The sequence below is a fragment of the Myxine glutinosa genome, chromosome 10, assembly GCF_964187855.1.
Source record: "Myxine glutinosa chromosome 10, kmMyxGlut1.1, whole genome shotgun sequence".
Lineage (NCBI taxonomy): Eukaryota > Metazoa > Chordata > Myxini > Myxiniformes > Myxinidae > Myxine > Myxine glutinosa.
Genome location: NC_136270.1, coordinates 16,747,018 through 16,769,311, shown reverse-complemented (window position 1 = coordinate 16,769,311; position 22,294 = coordinate 16,747,018). Strand labels below are relative to the sequence as shown.

At 42.9% G+C, this 22,294-nt stretch overlaps 1 protein-coding gene across 2 annotated transcripts in view; it reads left to right on the top strand.

The window, feature by feature from the left end:
- The window catches only part of TMEM245 (transmembrane protein 245), an 83,369-nt gene that overhangs the window by 31,401 nt on the left and 29,674 nt on the right, over positions 1–22,294 (top strand). Inside the window, exons 3-6 of one of the 2 annotated variants that reach the window (XM_068126956.2) lie at positions 4,154–4,252; positions 8,730–9,095; positions 13,855–14,024; positions 19,047–19,070. In XM_068126956.2, coding sequence (XP_067983057.2) covers positions 4,154–4,252; positions 8,730–9,095; positions 13,855–14,024; positions 19,047–19,070 — 659 coding nt within the window. The remainder of the gene's footprint in view (positions 1–4,153; positions 4,253–8,729; positions 9,096–13,854; positions 14,025–19,046; positions 19,071–22,294) is intronic. The other variant, XM_068126957.2, reaches the window with a different exon arrangement.

Sequence of the window (22,294 nt, the reverse complement as noted above, 5' to 3'; positions counted from 1 at the left end):
TAGCAGCTGCAGCAGGTACATCTCCCTCAGCTGACCACACCTGTTCGTGTTCACCAATTTGCACTAATTCTGCCGATTCAGCTGCCAATTGATCATCTACCAATTCAGCTGCTGATGGTCCAGCTACCGATTCAGTATCCTTATCCCCGTGTTCACTGACTTCACCAGGCCCAGTATTAGTACTCTTGAACAGATCCAAAATGTTTCTGCACTTTGAAGCACTATCTGACAGTTTCTTTTTCTTTCGATCACGTTCCTTCTCAGCACCTCCGTTTCTTCTCTTCTGGTTTGCTTTATCCATTGTCGGTTACAGATGCAGATGCTGACATAATAATAAAAAAAATTAGCATCGTAAGTCAGTTCGCGACATTGTTGTCAATACTAGATCAGTCGTCAGCAGACCTATCTAAACTTACTTGGCCTGTCGGCTCAAATTCCTTTTTACTGTTGATTTGGTAGTTTTTACAATGAAGGAAACACGTATCGGGAGTACATACGACATAGCGATTGTGAATGTACCAGCTCTGAGGCGTCTTTCGCTTCGCATCGCAGTGACAGTGAGCACCAATATGGCGGCCGTAAGACTAAAATCTGGCTTAAAACCCCCTCACCTCACAGCCCACAGCCTTCAACCAGACATATTAACACGCTCCTCCACCTTCATTCCCGTTCTTCAAAGCAAAGCGGTAAAAATTGTTGTGTCACCATTATATATGACGACCAACGGCACCCGCCCTAAGGGCGGGCTTCAATTAGGAGGCGCGATTTATATAAACATCCGTTAAATATCACACGCAAATCATCAAAATCTAAACAGTATTTTTAGAATTTCAATAAAAAAACCACATCACTGTTCATATCGGTAAATATTATTCCATCGTGTTTCAAATCGTGATTAGTGATATCAACTGGACGCTTTTCTTTAGGAAAAAAAATTGAATGATTTTGTACCGCTTCTTCAGCTTAGAACTTCAGGATACATGACATTGCTGATAAAAGTTCCTTTTCTCTCTTTGAAGTTCTTGGCAAACATTTTTATTTTGTCACTGCTGCCAACGTGACACCATGGCATTATTCATAACATTCATTCATTCATTCATCTAATGATCATTAAACATTATTTTTACGCTCATTAAACGATTACGAAATTTAAACCGAAAAACATTACGAAATTACGTTCACACCGTCACATCAAACATGACCGTGAACACAAAAGTCACAAACATCGCCACAAACGTTACGTCACGTAATTCAAACCGTGAACACATCGAATATTGGAGAGCCCATTGCGCAAACGATTTGTTTTCTCTGGTACGTGTTACAGGGCGGGTACCGTTGCTAGTAATTATAATGACCTTTTGACCTTTTGATATTTAGCGGGGAATCCCCGGGGATGGAGGCAGAAGTTTTCCGTGACAAAAAAATTTTCAGCAGTTTTTTTATCCAGCCCAGCGGCCCATTTTTTACTCAGCGGTCCCAGCCCACCGGGCATTGCCCAAATGCCCTATGGCCAGTCGGCCCATGCTTGTTCCCAAGTTTAACGAGGAGGAGGAGGTGGAAACGTTTTTTCTGTCTTTTGAAAAGATAGCAAAACATCTTCAGTGGCCCGTACATTACTGGACCCTGCTACTACAAAGTGGGTTCACAGGGAGAGCCCAGGAAGTGTATTCAGCTTTGTCGGAGGATCTGTCAGAGAACTATGAGGCTGTTATAAAGGCTGTGTTGTCAGCCTATGAGCAAGTTCCAGAAGCATACCGGCAGAAGTTCCGAACCTTAAAAAGACAGCCCGGGCAGACATTTGTTGAATTTGCGAGGGAGAAGGAAATGAGTTTTGATTGGTGGTATCGTTCTCTACAAGTGGATAGGACCTATGGTAATCTCAGGGAGGTTATCTTGATGGAAGAGTTTAGGAACAGTATCCCCTTGGACATTAGGACACACCTTACGGATCATAAGGTTGGTGAGTTTTAAAAAGCTGCTGCTGGTGCAGATGATTATGAACTTACCCATAAGAGAGGCCTTGGTTTTCCTCATTATGGTACTGCCTGGGATAACAAGAAGGGGGTTAGTGAGGACCAGTCAGAGGGGGAGTGGACAGACCATAGGGGTCCATTGGTGCAGCCATCTCTGGGTAGACAGTTTGAGTGGTCGAGTCGGGCATCTCGCCGAGGACCGGCCCCCACGTGTTATTACTGTAAACAGAGGGGACATCTGAAGTCGAATTGTTGGAAATTGCAAAGGGAGGAGAAGCAGGGAGGTTCCGCTAGACCTATTGCATTGGTTCGAACCAAAGTGGACAGCCACAGTGATCGTGCCTTTTCAGTTAAGGCTGAGGATCCTGCGGACCTTACGAGCCCCGTATATATATATACTGTATACACACACACACACACACACACACACACACACACACACACACACACACACACACACACACACACACACACGTCTTGTCTGTTCCCTCCTGAAATATGGAAATGCTCCTCGGAGACCAAAAATTGCAAAAAGTTGCTTCAAATTAATCCCAACCTAAGTGAGATTTATAATACTGCCTCAATTAAGCTATTTATAGCGGTGCAAGAATAAAAGGATTTATTTTATTTTTCTATCGTATTTTTACCATACATTATCGTGGTATTACGTATACTTCCTTCCAGCTAGTCCTATTTAATGTCATAGCTACTAGGGCCGTTTTCTGATATTTATTTTAACCCATTCCCTTGTAATTCTTCCCAAACCTAATCCCCTCTGTGTCCCCTTTTCTCCGTCTGCAAACCTTTTCATCAGTCGGCTGTCTTGCTCTTCCCTTAACCATAAAGGTAGTAAACAAGTACCATATGATATCACCCATATCAACTGAAGGATCTGTTTTTGATGGCCTTTAAAAAAAATTTATAGGTGTGTGTGTGTGTGTACACGTGTGTGTGTGTGTGTGTATGTGTGTATGTGTGTGTGTGTGTGTGTGTGTGTGTGTGTGTGTGTGTGTGTGTGTGTGTGTGTGTGTGTGTGTGTGTGTGTGTGTGTGTGTGTGTGTGTGTGTGTGTGTACACGTGTGTACGTACGCCCATTCTCTTAAAATGGCACAGCCAAGTTTAGCAAGTTTGTGGATCATGAATGAAACCTTTTCTCTTTTAATCTTGAATCAGTGAAGTGTTCCTTGAAGAAATTTGTTTCTTTGCTGTACCTTTTGTTGCATAATGGATAATCCCAACAACCTCAACCCAATGTCAGGCACGCATGCACAATGGTGGTCAAATTTTTGTGACACAGGCAAATCTTACTGGAAACCCCATAAGAAACATGGAAAATTAAACGAATTATTGGTGTGTATAAGAACTCGTTTAGGTATTCTCTGAATCTGATTGTGATGTACCATACTCTGTTACAGAGTGTCGGTGCTACCCCAGCAGTTCTTGGCAAGGGTTATGGTGGGTAGTTTGCCATTGCCTTCCCAGCAATAGTTCGGGCAGCAATTTGTAATTTGTTCAGAATGCTGCCGATAGCTCGCCTACTCTTGTCAAGGACACCGTGTGGGTATTTAACATCCACCACCTAATGCCAGCGGACAGGACGCACAGTTTATCGTCCATCTGAGTGATAGTGCACACATTCATGGATCACCCTGCCTTTGAAACACCGGGAAGACAGTTTGTAGCTGGGTCGGGATTCAAACCCAGGCTAGGCAACTTAGAGGCGAGAGTGTGTACCTATAAGCCACCCTGCCAGCCCTTTAGTGTAGTGCATGTTTATAAGTCCGAGACAGAGAACTTTAAAATGAGGCCCGTACGACTGACCGATCATATGTCCATGTACTTTTGTGTGCGCGATATTTAAATACATGTTGAACATTTAGCTTTCACATTGCAGAAATCTATTCCTCGTGGCTCGTGACATTGTCTCAACCTCATTAGATCACGGCTGTAATTGGCTGAATTATGTTGCCATGGTAACCATCTCGGTAACTTGGTTTGTGTACGAGATATTTAAATAACCGTTCAAATGTTTAGTTTTCATATTGCACAGATTTATTCTTCATACCTCCCTAAAGGTGGGGGACTTGGACTCCTAGAGTATCAGCTCCTTGTTTTTTTTTTTAAGCTGAAGGAAGTATGGGTTCTGTTTTAAAGCTAAAACATGTCTGTTTCTTTTGCAGCATCACTGACTGGATCTTGGCGTGCGGGACTCGGACTTGTCGTTCTCATGCTGCTTGCAGTTGGGGCCCTTCATGAATGGCATCGACCTGCTGTGCGAGGCAAGTCCACGATGCATACATTGCATTTGGAGGGATTAGGTGTGGGCCTCTGATTTTATTGGTGTATATGGCAATTTAGGATGCTGTCCTGTGAGAAAGCAGGTTTATAAAGGTTTAGGATGGCAGGTTTAGGATGCTGTCCTGTGAGAAAGCAAGTTTATAAAGGTTTAGGATGGCAGGTTTAGGATGCTGTCCTGTGAGAAAGCAGGTTTATAAAGGTTTAGGATGGCAGGTTTAGGATGCTGTCCTGTGAGAAAGCAGGTTTATAAAGGTTTAGGATGGCAGGTTTAGGATGCTGTCCTGTGAGAAAGCAGGTTTATAAAGGTTTAGGATGGCAATTTAGGATGCTGTCCTGTGAGAAAGCAAGTTTATAAAGGTTTAGGATGGCAGGTTTAGGATGCTGTCCTGTGAGAAAGCAGGTTTATAAAGGTTTAGGATGGCAATTTAGGATGCTGTCCTGTGAGAAAGCAAGTTTATAAAGGTTTAGGATGGCAGGTTTAGGATGCTGTCCTGTGAGAAAGCAGGTTTATAAAGGTTTAGGATGGCAATTTAGGATGCTGTCCTGTGAGAAAGCAAGTTTATAAAGGTTTAGGATGGCAGGTTTAGGATGCTGTCCTGTGAGAAAGCAAGTTTATAAAGGTTTAGGATGGCAGGTTTAGGATGCTGTCCTGTGAGAAAGCAAGTTTATAAAGGTTTAGGATGGCAGGTTTAGGATGCGGTCCTGTGAGAAAGCAGGTTTATAAAGGTTTAGGATGGCAATTTAGGATGCTGTCCTGTGAGAAAGCAGGTTTATAAAGGTTTAGGATGGCAGGTTTAGGATGCTGTCCTGTGAGAAAGCAGGTTTATAAAGGTTTAGGATGGCAGGTTTAGGATGCTGTCCTGTGAGAAAGCAGGTTTATAAAGGTTTAGGATGGCAATTTAGGATGCTGTCCTGTGAGAAAGCAGGTTTATAAAGGTTTAGGATGGCAGGTTTAGGATGCTGTCCTGTGAGAAAGCAGGTTTATAAAGGTTTAGGATGGCAGGTTTAGGATGCTGTCCTGTGAGAAAGCAGGTTTATAAAGGTTTAGGATGGCAATTTAGGATGCTGTCCTGTGAGAAAGCAGGTTTATAAAGGTTTAGGATGGCAATTTAGGATGCTGTCCTGTGAGAAAGCAGGTTTATAAAGGTTTAGGATGGCAGGTTTAGGATGCTGTCCTGTGAGAAAGCAGGTTTATAAAGGTTTAGGATGGCAGGTTTAGGATGCTGTCCTGTGAGAAAGCAGGTTTATAAAGGTTTAGGATGGCAGGTTTAGGATGCGGTCCTGTGAGAAAGCAGGTTTATAAAGGTTTAGGATGGCAGGTTTAGGATGCTGTCCTGTGAGAAAGCAGGTTTATAAAGGTTTAGGATGGCAGGTTTAGGATGCTGTCCTGTGAGAAAGCAGGTTTATAAAGGTTTAGGATGCTGTCCTGTGAGAAAGCAGGTTTATAAAGGTTTAGGATGGCAGGTTTAGGATGCTGTCCTGTGAGAAAGCAGGTTTATAAAGGTTTAGGATGGCAGGTTTAGGATGCTGTCCTGTGAGAAAGCAGGTTTATAAAGGTTTAGGATGGCAGGTTTAGGATGCTGTCCTGTGAGAAAGCAGGTTTATAAAGGTTTAGGATGGCAATTTAGGATGCTGTCCTGTGAGAAAGCAGGTTTATAAAGGTTTAGGATGGCAATTTAGGATGCTGTCCTGTGAGAAAGCAGGTTTATAAAGGTTTAGGATGGCAGGTTTAGGATGCTGTCCTGTGAGAAAGCAGGTTTATAAAGGTTTAGGATGGCAGGTTTAGGATGCTGTCCTGTGAGAAAGCAGGTTTATAAAGGTTTAGGATGGCAGGTTTAGGATGCGGTCCTGTGAGAAAGCAGGTTTATAAAGGTTTAGGATGGCAGGTTTAGGATGCTGTCCTGTGAGAAAGCAGGTTTATAAAGGTTTAGGATGGCAGGTTTAGGATGCTGTCCTGTGAGAAAGCAGGTTTATAAAGGTTTAGGATGCTGTCCTGTGAGAAAGCAGGTTTATAAAGGTTTAGGATGGCAGGTTTAGGATGCTGTCCTGTGAGAAAGCAGGTTTATAAAGGTTTAGGATGGCAGGTTTAGGATGCTGTCCTGTGAGAAAGCAGGTTTATAAAGGTTTAGGATGCTGTCCTGTGAGAAAGCAGGTTTATAAAGGTTTAGGATGGCAGGTTTAGGATGCTGTCCTGTGAGAAAGCAGGTTTATAAAGGTTTAGGATGGCAGGTTTAGGATGCTGTCCTGTGAGAAAGCAGGTTTATAAAGGTTTAGGATGCTGTCCTGTGAGAAAGCAAGTTTATAAAGGTTTAGGATGGCAGGTTTAGGATGCTGTCCTGTGAGAAAGCAGGTTTATAAAGATCCCAATTGCTTTCTGGTTTCAAAATACAGCAATAGTTTAGTGACTTAAGGGGTTCATATACTCCTTCATGGTGTACTTTTCTTAAATGCAATAAATGAGGAAATAGATCAAGATTAGATCGAATGTTTTTTCATATTTTTTACTTATTTAATAAGTTGTAAGTTAACTTATTTAAATTTTAACTTATTTAAGGTAGTCGTTGTTAAGAAGCTGCTTATTTGTTCATTATGACAACATGTCATGGGATGCTTGGCAAGGGTCAATGGTCAAACCACCAATCCAGCTTGACCACTGCTCGTCTTTTAAACCATTAATGTACAATCGTCATGGTTACACAATACTTTTTAATCTACTGGTAGCAGGGAACAATTTCTGGGTGGGTGCAACTGGATCAGATCAAGAACCATTGAAGCCTACACTCCACAATTCTAAGAGGGTTGTAAACGGGCTCAAACCCCAGCCATAAAGCCTTTGCACCCGAGCATGAACATCCCGGGAATAACGCGCTGTATCGCTCCACCAGGATCTGGACATGGAGAGGCCAAACCAACACATTTGATGCCAAAGCACGTTTCAAGCCTCGGAAAAAGACAACAGCACAATGAAGCCATTCACCGACCGCAGAAAATGTCTGAATAAAGTCCCCTCAAGAGAATGCCACAGGGAGATTCTTTCCCCCCCCCCCCCCCCCCCCCACTCCCCTTCCCACCCCTCCAACATCCACAATGATCAATACCGCGCTCTTGTCGGGTTGGCTGGAGGGAAGTCCCCCACGAACACACATCAACAATGCATCAGAATGGCCATCTACAGATGGGAGTCCCCGTCGAAGAAACGAAAAATTCCGGACAGGGGAACACTAACTGGCGGAATGCAAAAATAAATTTAAGGTTGAACTCTGACAAGAACAAAACAAAGCAACAAAAGGTCTTGGCAATTTCACGTTTCTTTGACTTCTCGGACACAAAGCAGCCATATTTGTTTGGCTGACGGGTACCTCACTCACCCGAAAGGCAGTGGTTCGGGTTCATCAAACACTCCAGTTTTTTTTTAAATTCTCATATTGATCGTCATGCTTTTTTTTTGTTACATGAGCCCTATATAGCATCCCACGCAGCAGTGAGCAGCAGTGACGTATACGACCCTCTAGCCCTATATAGCATCCCACGCAGCAGTGAGCAGCAGTGACGTATACGACCCTCTAGCCCTATATAGCATCCCACGCAGCAGTGAGCAGCAGTGACGTATACGACCCTCTAGCCCTATATAGCATCCCACGCAGCAGTGAGCAGCAGTGACGTATACGACCCTCTAGCCCTATATAGCATCCCACGCAGCAGTGAGCAGCAGTGACGTATACGACCCTCTAGCCCTATATAGCATCCCACGCAGCAGTGAGCAGCAGTGACGTATACGACCCTCTAGCCCTATATAGCATCCCACGCAGCAGTGAGCAGCAGTGACGTATACGACCCTCTAGCCCTATATAGCATCCCACGCAGCAGTGAGCAGCAGTGACGTATACGACCCTCTAGCCCTATATAGCATCCCACGCAGCAGTGAGCAGCAGTGACGTATACGACCCTCTAGCCCTATATAGCATCCCACGCAGCAGTGAGCAGCAGTGACGTATACGACCCTCTAGCCCTATATAGCATCCCACGCAGCAGTGAGCAGCAGTGACGTATACGACCCTCTAGCCCTATATAGCATCCCACGCAGCAGTGAGAAGCAGTGACGTATACGACCCTCTAGCCCTATATAGCATTCCTAAACAAAATCGAAAATCTGAAATATTTTACAGAAATACTATACTGTATAGGGTTAGTGTAACAAAGAAAGTATGACTAGATCAATATAAGAATATTTTTTAAAAACGGGGTGTTTGATGCACCCTGTGGTGGTGCTTGGTAAAAGTGGTAATAGGTACGTTGGGTATATAGGGTAATAGGTACACACCCTGTGTACCCTTTTACTATGTATATTATTACTCACCTATATCAATGCAAGTGGTATGTAACCGATTATCGTATGTACCTTTGATTATGTATACGACCCTCTATCATTGTACTGTGTTTCCTGTTTGTGACTTGTAGATGAGACTGAAACGTCAATAACCACCTCTGAAGAAACTGCCAAACAACGAGGAAGTTTTTCCACAACTACTGACCCAAGTGTCTCAACCAACACTACTGAGTCCCAAGATCTCAGAGCCACTACAGATGTCTCCAAAACGCTCCCAAAAGTATCTTTTGCATCTGTTGCGAAACCACCGATTGAGTCATTTCCAAAAGATTCGACCAAGTCACTGCCTCCTCGCCCACCCATCTCATTGAACGGGAATAGCAGGAAGCGGCGGAGCAGCAGTGACGTCTATTTTGTGGCTCTTCTCTGGGCTACTGGCGTTGTAATTGTCTGGCAACACCTCTGGATTATACAACTACTTCCAATCCCTGTGGCCTGTATGTGCGACATTCATTGTTATCTCCTGTAGTATGCTATTCTCTTTTGCTTTGCTTGTAAAATAGCCATGTGCATGGGCCACCGGGCGGTGGAGTTAACACCCAAGCAGGCTGACCCGTACATACCATGATTTGTGGGTCATACGGACGACTGATTAGCACAACCAATTGAGATTGCAATCTCATGTGATCTTAAGGTAGGCATGTGGTCTTCAGAAATAAAGGATTTATTACTCACGAGACACAAATATGGAGAATCTCCACACGTGTAAAGAAGCGATAACTAAAACGGTACTCGGAGATAGAATGATAGAAGCGATAACTTGCTTTGCATGCTCATTCTGAACAAAAATACCATTGTTAACTGAACAAGCTACTATTATGTCCCACTGCTATTATGGATTGTATACCCGTATCACCCATTCACTCTATTATGTCACATACATTGCCATTATCTATAGATTTATTGATTAATTATTGGGGTATTTAACCACCACTATGCGTGTTAAGGTGAAATTGCATCAATGAAGGCAATTATTTAAAAATAAATTCAAACTATATTCCCCATGGCTATTCCCCATGGATGTACCAAAGTTTGTTCATGGCATTATGTATGAAGTTTTGTATCGATCTGTTAAGCGGTAGTGGAGAAGATTTTTTTTTTTTTGTAATGGTTTTGTTTTCAATCCAATGTGGCCACCAGACTACGTGACAGATGTCATAAATATAATTCTTCGCTCCCATCAAGTCGTACATCAGATATATGAAGTTTCTGATTTTTTTTTTTTTTAGCTCATCTGTAATGAGGTTCAGGGGAGCTCATGCGATGGCGTGTCATCAGTCCGTTAGTCCGTCAGTCCATAAACACTTGAAACTTTGACCCCCACAAAATAGATATTTGCTTTCTTCTCTGAAACTACACACACAATTTCGATGAAACCTCACCACAACCTTAACCACCCGTGATGCACCAAAGTTTTTCATGGCATTAAAAAAAACATCTGCCCCTTTAGAAGTATATGGGGTGGGGGGGTGGGGGGGGGGTTGCTCCCCAAAATCAGTTTGCTTTTTCCTCAGAAACTACACACGCAATTCTGATGAAACTTGACCACAACCTTAATCATCCGTGATGTACCAATGTTTGCCCAAGGCATTGGGAAAAATTGAGGTCTGGGGAGGTACACAGGGTGGGTGGGGGAAGGGGGTTTCCTTCCAAAATAGGCATTTTTTTTGTTTTTTTTAAAGTCTTATGATTATGTTAGTAGGATTCTACATGCTGCCCTGTCTTCTAGCAAGCATTGAAATTGGTTTAAAATACCTTTAGTCAGTGCAGTATACTGTTTATTCTACCAGGTGAGCACCAGGTGTATTGTCCCTATGTTTTCCGATAAGGATTTTGATACACAAAATTATGAACACATAAGACAAAGATGTCTTTGAACACTAAATTGGAGAGCATAATCTCCCCATAAGTGATATGAAGGATGACCGCACTAAACATTGACCTTGATCCAGGGAAATATTATGAAATCCTTACCGAGAATGTAAAACGGGTTAAGGCCATATTTACAGTCACGTGAAAAAGTAAATACACCCCATATAAAGTTTTGACTTTTTCAACATAGAGCTATTTGATCTTCATTTCAACCATATTGATAGATAAAGGTGATATAATATAACAAATATCATGAAACATTTACATTTTGTAGTCGTGTAAGTTTACTCAGACAAGTAAATTTACATTTACATTTACAACCATATCGTCATAGTTTTGTAGTTAGCCTGGCGTTGGCTTAGCGGTTAGGGTGCCGGCTTGGGGTCCTGGGTTTGAATCCCGGTCGATCGCTGAATTAACGCCAGGGGGGTTGACTCAGCCTGTCATCCTTCCGAGGTCGGCAAATTGAGTACCAGCTTGCTGGGATGAATGATCACGGTGTGTACCCCGATTCAGAATAGGCACAATGTATCCCTGCGCATCGTAAGAGCATGACCAAGGGTTGGCGTCAGGAAGGGTATCCGGCCATAAAAACATTGCCTCAAACAGGGAACCATGATTGTCATGGGGCCCGCAAGGCTAACCCCCACTCTAGCGGGGGGAAATGGCCTTAAAACGATCATTCATTTCCATTTTGTAGTCCATTGTATAATTTAAATAAACATAAATGCAAATTTCGCATGTGGAAAAAGTAAGTACACCCTTGGCTCTAATAGGTGGTATTGCCCCCTTTGGCAGAAACAACCTCAAGTAGGCATTTCTTATAACTGTCTACCAGTCTCTGACATCGACTGGGAGAAATTTTTGCCCACTCCTTGCAGAATTCTTTCAGCTGTGTGATGTTTGAGGGGTTTCTTGCATGCACAGCTCGTTTCAAATCCCCCCACAACATCCCGATGGGATTTAGATCTGCGCTTTGACTTGGTCATTCCAGAACCCTCCATTTCTTTCTTTTCAGCCATTCCTTGGTGGATTTACTGGTATGTTTAGAGTCATTGTCATGTTGCAAGGTCCACCTTCGGTTGAGCTTCAACTTTCTGACAGATGGCCTCACATTATCCTCAAGCACCCTCTGGTACAATGAAGAATTCATCGTGGATTCTATGATGGTGAGCTGCCCATGCCCTGATGCAGCAAAGCTGCCCCAAACCATAATATTTCCACCACCATGCTTTACAGTTGGTATCAGGTTCTTTTGGTCAAATGCTGTCTTTGGTTTTCGCCAAACGTGTCTTCTGGTTCTGTGGCCAAATAGCTCTACCTTTGACTCATCTCTCCAGAGCACATTGTTCCAGAAGTGCTGGTCTTTGCCAAAGTGTTCATTGGCAAACTTTAGTCTTGCCCTGATGTTCTTTCTGGACAGCAAAGGTTTCCTCCTGGCACACCTCCCATGGAGATCAAATTTGTGCAGCCTCTTTCTAATGGTAGACTCGTGCACTTTGACATCAACAGTGGCAAGAGCTACCTGTAGGTCCGGTGATGACATTCTGGGGTTCTTAGAGACTTCTTTCAGCATCTTGCGGTCTGCTCTCGGTCTGAACTTGCTGGGGCGGCCTTGCCTGAACAAGTTGGCAGTTGTTTGGAATCTTCTCCACTTGTAGATGATCTTCCGGACAGTCGAATGATTGATTTCAAATTGTTTGGAGATCTTTTTAAATCCCTTCCCAGACTCGTAGGCATCTATAACCTTCTTTCTGAAGGCCTCAGAGAGCTCTTTTGATCTAGGCATGGTGATGCTGCACACTTCAACAACAAAGAGCAAACCAAACGAAATGTCTGAGGTTTAAATAAAACAGGTTCCTCCAAGATCCTCTCGAACGATGTTCTAATCATTTGCACCTAAGCTGGTGCACCTGATTCTAATTTTAGGTATTTGAAGTAGTGATAAATGTCGGGGTGTACTTACTTTTTCTACATGCGAAATTTGCATTTATGTTTATTTAAATTATACAATGGACTACAAAATGTAAATGTTTCACGATATTTGTTATATTATATCACCTTTCGCTATCAATATTGTTGAAATGAAGATCAAATAGCTGTATGTTGAAATATGTTGAAAAATTCAAAACTTTACATGGGGTGTACTTACTTTTTCACGTGACTGTATATGTCTACCTCCTTCACCCTCCCCAACCTCCCCCCCCCCCCCTTTCCTTCCTTCACCTCTTTCTCCTCCCACTTCCCCCAATTACCATAATGATAGCCTACATTAATGGCGAGAACAGTCATTTCAGATGCTATTCTGAGGAAGAGAAAATGTAAGCAAGAAGCATGGGGTGTGGGTTGGGTAAGGGTAGCAAGAGAATCCAAGTCCGTTATATACAGGGTGAGTCAAAAGTAGCGCCCGATTTCTGTTTTTTCGGCTGTCAGATTCTTTCTGGGATGTCATGTTGTTAATAATTGTCGGGTATAATAATTGTTGTTAATAATGTTGTTGTTAATAATTATTGTTAATAATAAATATTGTTAATATTGTTAATAATAAATAATTGTTAATCAACAGAAATCGGGCGCTACTTTTGACTCCCCCTGTAGTATGATCTAGGAAATTAATTGAGCAGGACGTTAGCTTCTTTTTTCACAACAATGTTTTAAAATGACAATTCCAGTGCTGTGTGATTCACTACCCAATGTTGTAACTAAAATTGATTTTATATTATTTATTTTATTTATTTAATCTTGCCCATCCTCAAGCCTCATGATTCATCTGACCTGAAAAATTAAGGACATTACAGAAAATCTATAATAAAGTAATTAATTATCTTGGTCTTCAGGACCACTGACTGTTCATCACAACCATCTCAGATCATCCCCAATCCAAAACCATGTTCTTCTCCACCCTCGTTAATCCCCCACCCTCAACTCCTCCTCCTTTCAAATTTCCAGTTTTTCCTTTTTGAGAATTTCCCTCTGTGTCCATCTTGTCCATCCCATGCATACTTTCCTCCCCACATCCATTGTTTGTCCAAGGTTCCCTCTATCTTGTCCTGCAACCCCACTGTTGTTGCCCCCAAACCCCCCTCCCCCTTCTCTACTGTTTTTTGTTTTGTTGCAACCTGATTTCTTCAGTGTTCTTGCCCTTCCACGAGGTGTGTGTGTGTGTGTGTGTGTGTGTGTGTGTGTGTGTGTGTGTGTGTGTGTGTGTGTGTGTGTGTGTGTGTGTGTGTGTGTGTGTGTGTGTGTGTGTGTGTGTGTGTGTGTGTACACACACACATATTGCAGTTTATGGTTGTCATATTTAATCACATGCTCTGATTGCAGTCTGGGTGTTTAAAAAGCTCATCGTATCATGCGGCACATGGGAATTTGTGCGCGGGTCTTTCGGCACGGCTTGTACCCACATGGAAAAGGCCACAAACGAGCGTCGTGATGCCCTCTTTCCCACTCCTGTTCGTGGCTGCGCACATCTGCTGCTCACTGTCGATCGTAAGGTAACCATCACACCAACAACATGTCAATGCAGCTCATATTGGGCAACATTTCCGAGCTCATGGTTTTTTTTTAATTGAAACCCAAAGTAATTCCTCTTGTACGAAGAACATTCGAAAGGTTTGTGGACCGAGTAATTCATTGTAATCCTCGAGCCACAGATGTATTGTCGTGTTGTAAACACGTGTGTATGATTGTTAATGACCATTAGTTTTTACTATTCTGACGTTGTTGCTTTGTAGTTTAATCCGGAAGTTTGTTGCAACATACAATTATGGATCTCACAAAAATTGACCATTGAGGTGTCATAATCTTATGCAAACATGCCAGCTCCCAAACTAATCCACCCATGCGAATTGGTCATGTGTGATGAAGATGTGCCTCGATATTGTATCGGAATCACAAGGGAAGCTGACTAAATGTGGATGTGAGTTTAGTGAAGATCACCACAGGTCTGGATTGCCAGCAAATGCGGCTGACCCACAAACGGTCATCCAGGTTAAGGTATGAGTCACAGTATAATGTCAAGTCCACGGCCGATAAAGATCAGCCTTGGGCGGATAGCTGGTCGGTCTTACTCTGAGGCGGTCAAGCCAAAAATTGGTACTTTTTGGCATGCGCGGGACAAAAGGCAATGGGGTGCTTACCTGCACGGAGCTCATGGGTTTATATCCGAAACCCACAAACGCAATAACACAACAACAAATGAAATGTACAATCATGGATTTAATGAAATTTAATCACGGAAATAAAATTATGGTTAGGTAAATCAAATCCTACGGTGAGACATCTCCACTCAGAGACAAAAACAGACAAGGGGAAAGATTAAATAAAAATAAAGCAATGTTTTTTTTAATATCGGCCGGCACTCAGCTTGCTCGACGAGACTTTTAGGAGCTTGCTGGTCGTCGAAGTTTGAAGCCCCACAAGTAGGGTCAATAAAAAATAAAAAAAACCACCTTTAGAGGCCATTTTTCCCCGCAAGCGGGGGTTGGCCTTTTTCGGGAACTGTGGTTGTTGTTGTTTTTCGGTCCCCTTTTTGAAGCAATGTTTTACGGCCAGATGCCCTTCCTGACGCCAACCCTTTTTGCCGCCTTTAACGACAAGCAGGGAATTACCAGTGAACTGGTACTCAATTTGCCGACCTCGGAAGGATGACAGGCTGAGTCAACCCCCCTGGCGTTAATTCAGCGATTGACCGGGATTCGAACCCAGGATCCTAGGATCCTAAAGCCGGCACCCTAGCCGCTAGCCCAACACCAGGGTCAATATACGAAAAAAAACTCACCTAACCCCCAAAAAATTGATACAAAAGGTTTTTCAATGGATTCTGGTACCATTGGGCATGCTAAATAACATACTAAAAATCTAGTAACATCTGACTTCCGGAAAGGGGTCATTTTCAAGATGGCGTCCAAGATGGATGCCGGGAGCTTAAAATGGCCATATCTCAATTATTATTCAACCTAGAAAGGTGGTTTTGGTGTCTAACCCTAGGTTTTAGGGCCCAAGGAATCCAATTGAATCAATAAAATTACCATCAGTTAATTATTTATTGACAAGTCCAAGATGGCATCCCAAGGTGACATCCTGATCCACTAAAATGGCTCTGTCGAATAGTAGTCAACCTAGAGAGATTTTTTCAGTGTGTATACCTAGGTTTAAGGCACCCAGGAAATCATCAAAATTACTTAAATAAGCACAAAGTAATCGGGTAATCCAGTAAGCCAGGTTTACCAGCCCATTAGGCTTTTGTTGTCTTATACAGTTAGTCGCTATTCATCGTCATCCTCCGACTCCTCTGGAAGAAACGTGTTATGTGGATTGTCACATTCTTCAAGTTGGCACGGTCCACAGGCAGTAGTACATGGTAGTCCATATCGTCTACAAGAGCAGCGGAGTGTCTTGCAGGCAGTGGAGCAGTTACAATGAATGACCTTCAAGAGACTGTCTGGAGCAGCGTTCATTCTTGACATAAGTGGGACAAACTGATTATCCTGCAGGCTCCACCCCCATTTCATGGCATCCATACCCTCTTCTTTTCCCATCCACACCATGATCTGGTAGTACGCTCTACGACAGTGAAGTTTGGTAGCAGATTCAGTTGGGGGCAGACGTTTGGGTGTTACAAAAGACGAAGCAGAGACAACCTTCTTGCTGAAGGTGTTATATCGCATTGTTGCAAGGGAATCTTTGCACTTGCCACCAAAGAGGATAGCCATTACTCGGCATCCAAGGTCATCGATCACCTCTGTGGTCTGGTTTGGGATGGTGAATGTGTTGGCACAAGACCGAAGGACAGGGTCTCCTTTTACAAGCTTCTGGAAAGCAGTCTTTTTGCCAACACCAAAAATCCGAGAAGTCGTGTCACAACCAGTCATGGCATGGATGAATATCAACTGAGAACACATGTCATGTCCGAGGATTTCTTTTAGACGGTTGATGTCATACACTTTAAAACTGCCATCAGCTTTGGACTTGTCTGATCTGAAATAAAGGCTCTTACTGTCTCCCTGTGCATAGTAAAGAAGTAAGACAAGGAGATCAGTATCTTCTCCAATCAGTGTAGTGGTGTGTAGAAGAGATGCCTCCACTGCAGCCTTTACTATATCTACGTCAGCATCTCCAGGTGCATTGACCACAGTGCAATACCTTTCTCTCAGTTCATCACTTATCATCCCAATCAGTCTCTGTTTATTGATATCTCTTGACAGGACTTCCTCCTTCTTGCCTGAGAAATTTGTCTCAGCTTCTCAACTTTGTCTCTTATTCCTTTTGAGATGAAAATAAATTGTTTGTCAGACTTTTCAGTCCCCCCCCCCCCCCCTCCCCAATATAAAATAGTCTGTCCCTTACCATAACCTCTCAAGCTTTGTACAAACCTTTGTCTGTAATGATCACTGAATACTGTGGACTGGAGTCACAGGTGGCAGTGGTGTAGACACATTACACTCTTATCTCCAATCTGAAACACACACTTGGTTCATTAGCTGGTGAGTCGGAGGATGACGATGAATAGCGACTAACTGTATAAGACAACAAATGCCTAATGGGCTGGTAAACCTGGCTTACTGGATTACCTGATTACTTTGTGCTTATTTAAGTAATTTTGATGATTTCCTGGGTGCCTTAAACCTAGGTATACACACTGAAAAAATCTCTCTAGGTTGACTACTATTCGACAGAGCCATTTTAGTGGATCAGGATGTCACCTTGGGATGCCATCTTGGACTTGTCAATAAATAATTAACTGATGGTAATTTTATTGATTCAATTGGATTCCTTGGGCCCTAAAACCTAGGGTTAGACACCAAAACCACCTTTCTAGGTTGAATAATAATTGAGATATGGCCATTTTAAGCTCCCGGCGGCCATCTTGGACGCCATCTTGAAAATGACCCCTTTCCGGAAGTCAGATGTTACTAGATTTTTAGTATGTTATTTAGCATGCCCAAATGGTACCAGAGTCCATTGAAAAACCTTTTGTATCAATTTTTGGGGGGTTCAACCATATATTGACCCCTCTACACAGGCGGGAAGCGCACAAGATGGCCGCTCCTCGGCGCCATTAACATGAGGTCCTTTTTGAGGGCAGTCCTCCCTCGGGTCCTTCAGCCGTCCGGTGAAGCACAACGTGGACCCACGAACCACCACAAACACCTCCTCACGATCGCAAAAGTCCACCCGAGCTCCGAAAGTTCTCCTCACGATCGCACACGAGAAAACCTGACCGCCCACCAGAGAGTGATTCTTCCTCCTCCTGCTCGAACCTTCACTCTGACGTCACACCGACATCACCTCGACCAATCGCCGAGCTCCGTCGAATCATCCCATGTCTCCACGATCAACCATGAAGCTCGGGCGTGGCCTGCCAGTTACGAACCTTGAGGTGGGGTTTAATTGTAGATCAGCAAATGTTAGAGTCCTAGTTGTGGTTTAATGCAGCGTTTTATGGCTGGCTTGTTATAATTGTCAGAGCACATAGGGAAAAATCACAGGAGGCCAATCACATATTGGGGAGATCTACCTTCAGACCCTGCCTAATTAGCATGTCTTCACCCCAGTTCCTCCCCCCCCCCCCCCCCCCATGTGAAGAACACATAAACAACCCTAAGCTCACAGTTTTTTCTACTTAACTACTTCGAGATTGTCTCCTATGCATCCACGGTCCATGCGACCCCACACAGTTCTATCTCCACTATGGTATTTCATCACCTACCCCCACAAATGTAACAATAAATTACCTACCAGTCATATGTGGAGATTTTTTCCATCCAATAACATTCATTAAACTTTGGCACATCACTGACCTAGAAAAATGAGACCCAAAACTGTTGTTTGTTGTTGTTGTTGTTCTTCTTCTTTTTTGACAGACTAACTCAAAACTGGTTTAAGCTATGAACTTGGTTTAAACACGAATCTATTACATTTTATATTGGGAAGGTGCAAACTGATCATAATTTTATTAGCTTTAAAGGATTCCACAAAAGGTATGCAAAACTGCATTCCTTTGCAGAGGAATAGGAAATAAATACAGAAAGGGCCAAGTATTATTCAAAGAGAGATGTAAGGATTGTTTCACATGGTCATTTATTGTGACCATCACTACCTTGTTGACATACTTTTTGGAGTAACATCCCTACATCCTTTTGCTTTAAAAAAAAAGTTTTTGTTACTTATGGATTAAATACGTATGTTGCCCCTGTTGAAATGCACAAGGAGTTTGAACAGCATTTCCAGTGTAACCTGTTTATGCATTCCTCCAAGCTTCCAGAAGGTAACAAATTATTAAACATGTGCCACCATCAGTAATTATAACTCACATACAACAAAAGTCATTCAAGTTTGTTCCCTGTGACAAACTCGACTTGTCCAGATTTTGTGCGGACATCTCTCCTTGTTGGAGTCGTTTTATTCTCCACAAGCACTAATGCTTTCTCTTGGGTATCATCGAGCCTGGAACACAGCTGATTTACCTGTTCCTGTTTTTATATCTGTCACCCCTCCTTGCTTTCATAATCAAGGTGTGGCGGTGGTCAAACCAACAGGTAAAAAGCTTGAACCATTGTAACCAAAGTATCTCTTTATTAAAACTAACTTTTTTCCCAATACCCACTCCTATTGGTTACGATTGAAAATATTTCTTTCATTTTGGCACCATTTGTATGATGCATCATTATAATAACTTGATCAACTTCCTTTGAACTCTTTGAAAATGCTTGTTGTTGAGCATGTTGATGAAACTTCCTTTGTGTTTAACTTGCATCGTGACACTTTGTGCATGCAGTTTGCTGTGGTCTTTAGTTGTTGCTAAACACCATAATCATATTTTAATGATCGTTGTTCTGGTGAAACTCCATGTTCTAACATTTAAATATTTGAATCATTCAAAAATTCCTTTACTTGGATGTACATAAACATGCCTTTCTGCATAGAGTATGTTTATGCTTCTGTGCATGTATTCATGTTCTTTATTTATGTCCGTGGTTCTTAACCTGTTGTCGACCGAACCCCAGGGGTTCAGTGAGCCAGTCTCAGGGGTTCGGCGGAGGTCCTCCGAAACGCATTGCAATTTTTTTTTTTTTTTTAAGTTTTGTATCAATTTTGAATCTATGTGTAATTATGCTTATTATTAATATTATTATTATTTTGCTATGTATGTCACAAACGAATGGAAATGTTATTTGTAATTGTATTCCCATCCCATTCATGGTTTCTCTAGTCTGTGTTTAAGATAAGTTGTTTCACACTGACTGTATTAAGTTGAATCAATGAGCAACTTGCTAATTATTCTGTTGATGGTGCTTACTTGCTTACTTACTTACTGGATTTTAGACTTTACATGTGTTTGGAAATTCCAGTGAATAGCCTCGATGAACTTGCCGTGTGCCGTGCGTCATTGGTCGTGCCTTACTTTGGAGTTACTGATTAATTGAAAAGTAAGTTGGAAATGTTTGTGGATATGCAGGGCGGGTTCAGAGTTATATTAAAGTCAAAAGTGGATGGTGATTATAAAATATGATTGAATTACTCAGAAAATTAGGTGGAGGTGATATAACTCCTTTGGTCGCAATTCAAAACTAACAATTCGCAGTTTTCTATGTAATATTATAATGGGATTTGAGGTGACATAGAGTTGAGTAGATAATAAATCCCGTCATCGTAACTACAAGTTATGTTTTCTTCGTTAAAATTTCTCAGTTTTCAGAGGGTTACTGATTATATTTAAGCATGTTCCTTTTTTAATTTTTGTCATATAATTATTTGCCCGACCTCAATTAAGATCAGTTTGTTACTTTTTTTTTTTTTTTGCAGTATGTCGAGCAAAAAAAGGAATTGGTCGGAGGATTATGTGCGGTATGGGTTCACGTATTTGACGGAACGGGACGGAAGTCAGCGTCCTCAATGCATGCTTTGCAATGTCAAGTTGAGCAACTCCAGCCTTGCACCAGCAAAACTACGGGAACACTTCAAAAAAACTGCACGGTGAGGGGCATTCCAAAGACGCAACGCTGGATGAATTCAAATTGAGGAGAGTCCGATTCGACGCAAGTGCTACCTTGCCCACTCTCGGCTTCGTTCCAATTGACAAACCGATCCTCACCGCGTCGAATGAAGTTGCGTACCTGATCGCAAAGCAGGGCAAAAACCGCACACCGTTGGCGAGACACTCATCAAACCGGCCGCGTTGAATATGGCCAACATCATGCTGGGAAAAGCTGCTGAAAACAAGTTGTCTCTCATTCCACTCTCAAATGACACCATCAGATGCAGAATCGACGACATCCTCACCCAGGTAGTTGCAGATTTAGTCGCGAGCCCGACAAAATTCAGCCTTCAACTCGACGAGACCACCGACGTTTCGAATTTGAGCCAGCTCATCTTATTTGTGCGTTATGTCAAAGGAGATGAGATCAAGGAAGACTTTCTGTTCTGCAAGCTCTCAACAATGACGAAGGCAGCTGATGTGAAGAAGCTTGTGGACGACTTCTTCAGAAGCAACGGCCTCTCGTGGAACATGGTGTCTGCAGTTTTCTCGGACGGAGCTCCAGCCATGCTGGGATGCAACTCCGGTTTTGGAGCGCTGGTGAAGGCCGATGCACCACACACCATCGTCACGCACTGCATCCTGCACAGACACGCGCTGGCATAAAAAACCCTGCCTCCAAAACTGGCCAATGTTCTGAAAATCGTCGTTGAAACAGTGAATTACGTGCGAAGCCATGCTCTGAATCATCACATCTTCAAAGAGCTGTGCAATGAAATCGGCTCTGAATTCGAAGTGCTTCTCTACCACTCTAATGTTCGATGGTTATCATGAGGGAAGGTAGTGAGCCGTGTTTTTGCCTTGCGTGTAGAATTAGCCCTGTTTTTGCGAGAACACCAGCATTGCCATGCAACGCACTTCCAAGAGTCAGAGTTCATCCTCGCCTTGGCTTACTTGGCTGACATCTTCGACGCACTCAATCATCTCAATTGCCAGATGCAGGGCGGTGGAGTGAATGTCTTCGAAACCTAAGAAAAGCTGAGCGCTTTCCGAAAAAGTTACCGTTGTGGAGGCGGCGAACAGAGAACGACAACTTCGCGAACTGTTTGCTACTGGACGAGTGCGTGAGCGGGATCGAAGATGAGTCTGAAGTTGGAGGCACTGCTGTACCGGGGGAGCTGAAGCAAGCGATTGCCACGCACTTGGATGAGCTGGGAAAGTCATTCGACGGCTACTTCCCCGACCAAGAGCAATACCCAGCATGGGTGGTGCGGCAGCCATTTACTTTTGACGTTGCAACGGCAGATGTCAACGACCAATACCTCGACGACCTCATCGAACTTCAGCAGAGCCAGACTCAACAACAACTCTTCAGCACAACAACGCTCTCAACGTTTTGGTGCCGCCAAATGGAAGGGTATCCTCAAATCGCTAAAATTGCCCTTGAGATCCTCACGCCGTTCGTTACAACGTATCTCTGCGAGCATGCGTTTTTGAAACCGGTGGACATTAAAACAAAGAAAAGGAGCAGGCTTGCTTGCGAAAATGATTTGAGGGTGGCCCTTGCCAAAACAAAACCACGCATTTCCCAGATCGCCTCCCGAAAAGAAGAACAGAAAATGCATTAAGATGCAATTCTTCTTAATTTTTTGGTCAAATTTGAGGGGTTCCGCGAGTGTTCGGTGGGTTTCATTGGGGTTCGGCGCCTTTCAAAAAGGTTAAGAACCACTGATTTATGTAAACATTTCTATATAACCGTGGGGTGCATGCAGTATGTTAAAGATA